Consider the following 9,873-nt stretch of genomic DNA (forward strand, 5'->3'; position numbering starts at 1 on the left):
TTCTCTCAGGAGTATATTTAATGTTGAGAGCACATTAACTCTTTAAAATCTGGGATTACAGCGTTGAATTTGTCAAAATAAATGTTCCTTATTTCATTGACTGTTTTACATTTTAGGAGGAAGTGCGTCTCCGTCCAACAGGGACCATATACTCAGGTTTCTTTTGGTTGCCATGTTTTTCTGTGTCTTCCTGTGGGGATTTCCAGTTTGTCTGTCTCTACTTTATATCTCTGACAGTAGAAATATATTCGGACTATTTCAAGCTACTGAGTCACTGCCGGGAGATTTTGATGAATTTGCAGTTCAGTCGTTCAAAACAGGAAACTCACACAGGCTGAGATTAGATTTTTTTAAATCCTGACTTTTGCAAGAAAAGTACAGATACAACAACATGGTCTTATATGGTAGTACATATATATATAGTGGGTGAGAGATGGGATGGTACACAGGGGGGGGCACAGCTGGAGGGACACTAGAGAGAATGCAGCTTTAACACATGAAGCTTTGACTTCACTTTAAAGAACCAGAGGTTGACTCCTGTCATGTTGTTGCGTTACCTGAAGGCCACTGTAGTTCTACACACACTGGTGAAACTGAGGTAACGTGAGCTCTTCTGCATTGCACTTTATGACATTTAACACTCAGATGCTCTTTTAATACGACTCCACAAGTTCAGCATCATCAGTGTTTTTGTATTTGAACCGTACATGTCGTCTGGAGAGCGATACAGAAACATCAGCTGCTGTTTTCACCAGATTCAGAGCCGCATCTTTCCTCAGACGGTGAGTCTCCTGAACTCATCCTCCACTAATAACACCGTTTTGTTTTTATTGTATTATTATCTAACACACTGGGACTACTAACTGCTGGGACTACTAACTGCATGTTGTTACGTAACCCTGTTGTAATGACAATAAACGAACATCGTAACCTTTAAAGTCAGGTGATGACACAGATCATGAAAAGGGGAAGTACAGAAAGAGCATCTCTCCCAGAGGCATGATGGGGGATTACCTATTATTAGAGTGGCCTAGTGGCTTAAATTGCAAGCTAATCTGACGTCCGGATGCACGTGGTTCCGTGTTTGATTGTGTTTATTTAGCGATAGTCTCCGTACCGTATCAATGCTAAAAACACACACACTTGCATTAAATTGCATGATTTGATTCTGAACTCTTTTCAGTCTTTTATTATTATTTAATGTAAGATATTTTACTTGTATAAGCAGCTTTTTGTGGCAAAGACAAAACCCAGAGAGTTGTGTCCATGTCGATGACGGTGCGTTCATGGTAGTCAGGTAATTTAGGGTCTTTCTGAATTTCCTCCTGCCTGACCATTGATACAAATGGTGAGATCAATGTGATATAATGTAATTGTTTTGTTTATTTTTGTTGTTCATGGAAGAGACAGATCCTCCCCTTGTTGTTTCATTTAATTCATTCATTTTCTAAAGTTTGTATCACTTTTGTTTTTCCGTGTTCTTTAAAAGAAAACCTAAATTAAAAACAATACAGAGAAGGAATTCATTTAATTACACCGTCGTGTATTTCACGACATTCACAGATATTATATGATTTTATATGCTCGAGGAAGTTAATTTAACTTGTAAAAATATCTTGTTTAAATCATCGGCGTAGATTTAGTGAAGTTCAATAAATATAAAGAATTATAAATATGAGATTAAAAGTCATAGATGTGAGATAAATAATTATAAATGTGAGATAAATGTCATCATTTTGAGATGGAAACTCATAATTATCACTTCTTATTATTGTATTTTACTGGCGCTGCTGGGCTTCCATAAAACCAACACCCTTCTATAAAATAAAAAACTGTGGAAATCTCTTTTCTACTTCTTTCACCCAAACGCCTCATGAGGACACGCCCCCTCTACGTGAACCCGTGACGCCATCACGTCGCTCTACCCTCGCCCTGTGATTGGCTGCTGTAGCTCGCTCTGGTGGAGGAGAGAGAGAGAGAGAGAGAGAGAGAGGTGTGAAACAGAAGAGTTGCTCGTCCCTAAAGAACCGTCTGCTGCTCCTGTGTTGCTCTTCCTGCTCCTTCATCTTCTTCTTCTTCTTCTTCTTCTTCTTCTCTCTCCGCTTCACGTTCCCGGCCGCACAGACTCCACGATGGGCTGTTTCTTCTCCAAGAAGTCCAAGAGGAAGTCCTCCGAGACAGGAGACGAGCGGACGCCGCAGACGACGACCGTCGACACGACGACGACGGGCCACGCTGTTCCCCTTGGCAACAACAGCGAGGAGGCTCCGAAGCAGTACAGCTGGGACAAGCGGGAGAAGGTAACCACAGCAACAACAACAACAACAACAACAATCATCATCATACTGACCGTGTGTCTGACCCGTGTCACACCTTCTGAACATCGCTTCCTTGTCTTTGCTGCAGGTTATGATGAAGATAATTCATCTGTACATTCATTAAGTCATGTTAAAGTGACGTCACATGATGAAGATAATTCATCTGTACATTCATTAAGTCATTTTTAAAGTGACGTCACATGATCGTTCGTGAAGCTGCTGCAGCTGTTTGTTCACTGACATTCATGCGCAGACATAATGTCATATAAATATATAAAGAGATGAAATGTCTGCAATGACTCACGGTAAATACACTAATATTAATATGTAATATATAACTGAAGCATGTTGGCAGCATATAGCATTTTAAATCAACTGCTAAAAGATATAACAACATCAGTTTGAGCTTTTAAAACCATGTTCTATGATTATTAACATTAATGTTTAATCACACACTCTTATATATACATGTTTTAAATAAGCAAATGTACACAGTATGGTTTTAATATCACGGTGTACAATCCACATATCACTGGTGCGTTGAGAAGCCAAACGTTGTGTCAGTGAAACATTAAAGTTAAACAGAAGCCATCCACAGTGAGGAGAAGGAGGAAGTATTCAGATCCTCTACTGCAGTAAAAGTACTACAACTACACCGAAGAAATACTCCGCAACAAGTAAACGTAGCATGAAACAACATCAAAACACACGAACCAGAATGCTCCTCATGTTTTAATAAATATAATAAGTATGTTAATGCAGCAAGTATTTAGAAGAAAAATAATAATTCTTCACTTCAATCTGAACCCTGAATATTATTAATGAAGGACCTCCATGTATATATGTGTGTGTATATATATATGTATGAATCTTTAAATAATAGTCTCTAAATAATCACATTCCCATGTTTCCTGTATTAATGCAGCGCTGGTTGTTCTGCATGATGACATCGCTCTCAGCTCTCACTCTGTTATCTCATTATGGGATTACAACAGTCCACAGCTGACCACAACATGGCTGCTGCTGCTGCTTCTGCTTCTTCTTCTTCTTCTTCAGGCTGGTTAAACGTCCGCGTTGACTCGATGTAACGAGTCAAACTGTGGTCGACCACATAAAACACGTCTGAAAATAGCTCAATGGTCACATGATCACATCTCATGGAGGGAAAATGTTTGAACGTTAGTGGAACATGACATCAAATTAGACTCTGAGATGGAGTAAAAGTACTACAACCACACTAGTGAAAGTCCTGCAGAACCTCACTGAAGTAAAAGTATACAAGTGTAGTGAAAGTAAAAGTATTTATTGATCAGTAAAATGTTCCTGCTGAATGTTTACTCCTTTATATCCTGTTGGCTGGTTTAATCTACATCAATGCATCATATTCTATAAGAGTACAATATTTACCTCCGGGACGTAGTGGAGGAGAAGTAGGAAGTACTCAGTGAAGTACACAAACCTCAAATTTGTACTTAAGTGCAGCACTTGAGTAAATGTACTTAGTTACTTTGCACGCCTGGTTGCTTCATCTTTCCTTTGTTTTTATATCAGATTGAATCCCCTCCAGCGACTCCAGCAGAGGAGTTCTACTTTTATTTTGTCAAAATAAAAGTCCTCTTTAAAAGTCCTCTCATGTTCTTTATTGGACAAATGTTGAGGGGGCGTGTCCTCTGTGTCCTGTTTATTGTACGTGAGATGAAAAGATATTCTTCCCAAGTTCAACTAAATATGCTCACTTCATTGAATAAACTTAAACACAGTGTAATGTAGTTCTGTAAATGTACTTAGTTACATTGCACCACTGTTAATAAGCCTGTTTAGAAAGCTTCATACGGTCTGATGACTGAAGGATAAAGCTCCGTGTTGTTATTGGATGAGGTGTAAACCTCTGAATCTGTCCTTGTGTTGAATAAACCCCGGTGTCTCTGCTCAGGTGGACCCTAAAGACTACATGCTGACGGGGCTCAGAGACGTGACGGTGGGCCGCCTGCCCGGCAAGCTGAACGGCCAGCAGTTCGTCATCCAGGAGTGCGAGAACTGCGACATCTACGTGTTGGACCACTCGGCCACCGTCACCATCGACGACTGCGTGAACTGCCGCGTGGTCCTCGGGCCCACCAAGGGCAGCGTGTTCTTCAGGGACTGTAAGGACGTCAAGTGCGTCGTCGCCTGCCAGCAGTTCCGCACGCGGGACTGTAAAAAGATGGAGGTGTTCCTGTGCTGCGCCACGCAGCCCATCATCGAGTCCTCCACGGGCATGAAGTTCGGCTGCTTCCAGTACTTCTACCCCGAGCTGGCCTTCCACTTCAAGGACGCCGGGCTCAGCATCTTCAACAACAACTGGAGCAACGTGCACGACTTCACGCCGGTGTCCGGGGAGAACAACTGGAGCCTGCTGCCGGAGGCCTCGGCCGTTCTGGATTCGGTGCCCGGCCCGGACCCGGAGTCCGAATTTAAGTCGGTTCGGATCTCCGGCAACCCCGAACGCAGCATCGTGCCTTTGACGAAGGGCGGGCGGCGAAAGGACAGCGAGGAGTCCTGCCTCTTCGTCTTCTTCGCCGGAGAATACGCCACCGCCAACGCCCGCAAACTGATCGACGAGGTGAGTGTGAGGAGGTTTCACCTCTGGTCTCAGTTTTATGTGAAAGGAACAAAAGATGAAGCCCAGTGAGCACCGACGGTGAAAAGATGCTCAAAACTGGTTCAAACAGTTACACATTCAGACCGTATTTCACCGAATTGTTTCATCCTCTACAGATTGCTAATAATTGCATATCTTCATTTTAGAACCTATAATTAGGAAACCACATCCACATTTCTCAGTTGAAACCAGGCGACAACCTCCGGTTCATTAAAGTTCTTCAAAGCTTCATGTCTTAAAGCTGCATTCTCTCTAGTGTCCACCAGGGGGCGACTCCTCTGGTTGTATAGAAGTCTATGAGAACATGACTCTACTTCTCTCTTGATTTATTACCTCAGTAAACATTGTAAGCATGAGTTTATGGTCTCAATCTCTAGTTTCAAGTCTTCTTCAATACAGCATGATGTTCATTTAGTACATTATGGTCCATTTAGAGTCAAACAGACCATAAAGCAGGGGATGCTTTAGGGCGGGGCTACACGGTGATTGACAGGTCTCTACCAGAGACGTATACGGCGTCTCTACGTCGCTCCTCCTCAGTCCAGATATGGTCACTTCCACATTAATGTTCCCGTTACGATGAACAGGAAGCAGCACAAAGTCTATATAGTTCCATATTTATCACATTTTATTTGAGACAATAAATGTCTCAAATAATAATTTGATACATTTAACCGACCAGTGAAACACTACTTTGGTAAAATACTTTCACAGAAACCAAATATCCTCTCTCATCAGCTGAATGTTGCATCATCACTAAAGTTTACATCACTGTCATACAAATAAAGTAGATCTTATCTTTAATATTCTCTCTGATGTGCTTTGAGTTTAAAATGCTGACTCGCTGTCTGTTTTAGTAGTTTCGTATAAATACGTGTAGTATTCTAAAGTTCCTAAAGTTCTGTTTGTTATTGTTCAGCTTCTTCAACGCTCCGGAAACGTTCCAGTGATGTTTGTGTCGCTGCCAAAAGCTCAAAGTCAGCGTTACTCCATCTCAGAGGCATCCAGTTCATCTGCTCCGTGTGTGTGTACACGGAGGGTTCTTGAAATACTTTGAAGTACTTCATATTCAAGACGTTTCTCTCCGTGTGTTCAGGCCACCGCTAAAGGCTTCGTGCTGATCCAGACCAAGGAGGTGTCCATGAAACCTGAAGACGTGAAGAGAGTGTTCCAGAGCAGTGCGGAGGATCTGGTGGAGTGGAACACTAAAGGTACGTTCATGTTGCTGCTCAGGAACTCAGCCGGATGTGTGAGATCTTATCTGACAAGTAGTTTCATATTTACATCTAATGTTAGAAGAAAAACACTGATCCTTAAAGTGATGTTCTGTAGTGTGTGTGTGTGTGTGTGTGTGTGTGTGTGTGTGTGTGTGTGTGTGTGTGTGTGAGGTTCTCCTCCACAGTCAGGGTTCTACTACAGTAGATGAGTTCATAGAAACAGACAGGAGAACCAGCACGGGAGCAAAGTGATGTTCTGCTGTGGACGTATGTTAGACTCTAACAGAATGTCTCTCAGTTGAAGTGAAGCTATATTCAGAATGTCTTCACCTCTTCACCTTGCTGTCAGACAGACCTTTCTGAGGGGAACTCAAGCTGTTATCTATGATCTCTACAAACACACCAGACTCCATTCACTCAAACACTGATTCTACCTCTCAGCACATTACATTACATTACATTACATTACATTACATTACAGTCATTTAGCAGACGCTTTTATCCAAAGCGACTTACAATAAGTGTATTCAACATCGGTTTTCGAGAGAACTAGTCACCAGAAGTAATAAGTGCATGTCCTGGCTCCAGGACACAGGAGCTGCTGCTCTCCTGCTTCAGTTCCGACTAAAAATCCAAACCTCATTATGAAAATGTCAAAACTGGTAAAGACGGTCAATTCATAAGCTTGAATATTAAATATATTTGTTCTTTAATCTCTCCTCTGAAGGTCCGGTCATCGCTCTGGAGCTGAACGGAGACGGAGTGGTGGAGGCCTGCAAGAGCATCGCCAGCGACGTGTTCAGCGGCACCAAGGTGATCCAGACTGACCCGGAGTCTCTTCTTCTGGTGTTACACGTCACAAACAAAATGCATCTAATCGACAATGTCTGATGTTTCATTTCTTCTGCAGGTCTTCGTCTCTGATAACAAAAACTCGTCCTCTCGAGATGTCGACAGCTTCTTCAACTTCGCTGACATGCAGATGGGCTTGTGAGCGAAAACGAGCATCCAAACAAACTGATTCCCCTGAACGCCTCGCCGTCCAGCGCTGGTTTAAGTACGAGCAGCCTGATTTTAATCCTCAAAGAATCATGATACGCAATGACAAATATTAAAGTCTGGTTTTCATAAAGAAACTCAGCTGATCAGCTGTGAGTCTAAAAACATCCAGCCGTGCTGAGAGTGCTGTGAATATTTATATTTCTATGAATGTATTCGGTTGCTTGTATCGATTTGTGAATGTAGCTCTTTGCTGTAAATGTAATTCATTTTAATTTAAAGCTTTGTTTTTCTGATATGAAACCGTCGATGCAGCAGAAAGAACACGAGCACACGAATGGGAAAATATTTTATATATATTTATATAAATGTAGATATATATATTTATATAAATATATATATTTATTTATAAATATATATATTTATATATAAATATATATATTTATATATAAATAATATATATAAATACATTTATATATTGTAATATATCTATAGATCATGTTTTATTTCTTAAATGATTTCTTAAGTGTGTGTGTGTGTGTGTGTGTGTGTGCGTGCGCACGTACGGTTACTCTTCTCTTTGAGGCCGAAGCTGAACTGTGACCGTTAGTTTCTCTTCTAGATGAACTCGTGTGTTTACGTTCATCAGTGTGAACTCTTTGTATTATAGTTCTGTGACGTAGCCAACTCACGTGATCATTATTATTTTGTAAAATGTGTTTTATACTCTGCTGAATGTTCTTGTTTTTTTGTATATGGACACAAAAATGTATGTTCTTTATCATTTTTTTAGTAAAAGTTTCATAAAGTCTGACTTCACACCTGTGCTGTTATTCTGTGTTAAAGAGTGAACCAACGTAAAGTAACGACGGACTACAACCACCGTGTTTAATAATCCGTCCTCTCGTCTGTCAGCAGCACAAACACTGATCTTAAAGAGACAGTACTGGTGTTCTGTAGTGTGTGTGTGAGGTTCTCCTCCACAGTCAGGGTTCTACTGCGGTAGATGAGTTCATAGAAACAGACAGGAGAACCAGCACGGGAGCAAAGTGATGTTCTGCTGTGGACGTAACAGAATGTCTCTCACAACAACACAACCTCAGCAACAGATGGAGGCAGCAGGAGAGCAGCAGCTCCTGTGTCCTGAGAGGTAGAATCAGTGTTTGAGTGAATGGAGTCTGGTGTCGGCTTCAGTTCCTTTGTCATAAAGATCTGTCTAAAAGCCTGAACTCTCCCTCCAACAGAAACATTGTTTCCTCTTTGTAAGCTGATCAGCTCGTCCTCTTTTGTGAAGAACTCCCAAAGTTGAACTTGAGCTCTTTGACGTTAGTGAACGAGCTGTAAACAGAGTCCGTGTGACTGCATGTCGGCAGGATTTTCCTCTTTTGGTTTTCTAGTGGTCGTTGCAGCTCGACCTCTCATCAGTTATTCATTCATCAGGATTAGCTGAAGTTAAATGAAAACATGGAACGTTTTCTGTTCAGAGGGACGTCTCTCTGTATCTGTCAACCTTTTTGTACTCGAGCAGTTGTTGTCGAGCGGTTTGTCTTCGTGAACGCACATCTGTCTGTGATTTGTTGCTCGGACATTCAGAATGACACCCTGTCTTTATGCAACACATTAGAAGCTGTAGAACACCTGACTGGTTATTTATTATCAGAGTTACTTTATTATATTTCCTGTGATCAGTGTCAGCTGTCACAAACGGTGCTGGTTAGTTTCAGGAAATAAGAATCAGAGAGAAATGAAAAGATTGGATGTTTGGTCGGCTTACTTCATGAGAACTGAACTGTAAATGATATATTTCATAGTTTAAACTCATTGTTCTCTAACATGTTAATATCATTATCAATATGATCAGAAGCATCGCTGTATTTATTTATATTTCACCATTCCACGTTTATTTCAGTACTATTGTCTTACTGTTTACAAAGAGTTTTATTAATATATAAATATGTATATTTATACATAATTTATTCATAAAGATATATATATAAATACATATCTTTCTGTATAAGACCATCAATAACTGCAGAAGGTGGCAGCAGTGCAGCATGTAAACGACCGTTAAAACCCAAAGAAGAAGACTTTTAACGACTGTATTCTTTTTATTTTAATGGTTTAATTCAATGAAGTTTAATTTATAGCTTCGATAAATATCACATATCAAAAATGTGCCTCAGAGGGTTTTACACGTTGCTCAACAACCTTCAGGGACACTAAATAAGTAAAATAACAGTTTTTTAAAATGTATATATGAATAAAAAATGTTGCCAACATTATCACATTTATTATAAAATATATTTCTCCTCTTTTCTTGGGTTTTTGAAGAAAGTATGCACCACATCTTCCCCTAATAATGCAAAAGTATTTAAAGTTTATAAATCTGTAAAAGTTTGTGTTTATGTTGTATTATTATTATTATTATTTCTGCATTGGCTTTATTCTTTGTTGTGGTCTATGGATCGAGGTTAACAGCAGTGTAACTATATTTACTCAAGTACTCTACTTAAGTACAATTTACATATATATATATATATATATATATATGTACTGAAGGTACTTGTAAATGTACTTTTTACTCCACGACACAGGTTTAGTTTCTTTTCAGATTCAGTTAATTAATACAAAATAATAATGAACTAATAAATTATGTATTATTATAGATTAAACTAAAAGCATAATATAAAGTAGTAAA

The 9,873-nt window shown here is 39.9% G+C and overlaps 1 protein-coding gene across 1 annotated transcript; it reads left to right on the top strand.

Moving 5' to 3' along the window:
• The first annotated feature begins 1,956 nt into the window (after positions 1-1,956).
• Positions 1,957-7,989, top strand: rp2 (RP2 activator of ARL3 GTPase). Its single transcript, XM_076081564.1, has 5 exons — positions 1,957-2,300; positions 4,252-4,920; positions 6,056-6,170; positions 6,904-6,989; positions 7,087-7,989. Exons 1-5 carry the CDS (start codon positions 2,133-2,135, stop codon positions 7,168-7,170), a joined length of 1,122 nt encoding a protein of 373 aa, XP_075937679.1. The 5' UTR covers positions 1,957-2,132; the 3' UTR covers positions 7,171-7,989.
• Positions 7,990-9,873: the final 1,884 nt, after the last annotated feature.

The sequence above is a fragment of the Anarhichas minor genome, unplaced genomic scaffold (genome assembly GCF_050575085.1).
Source record: "Anarhichas minor isolate MPS153535 unplaced genomic scaffold, ASM5057508v1 ptg000081l, whole genome shotgun sequence".
Classification (NCBI taxonomy): Eukaryota; Metazoa; Chordata; class Actinopteri; order Perciformes; family Anarhichadidae; genus Anarhichas; species Anarhichas minor.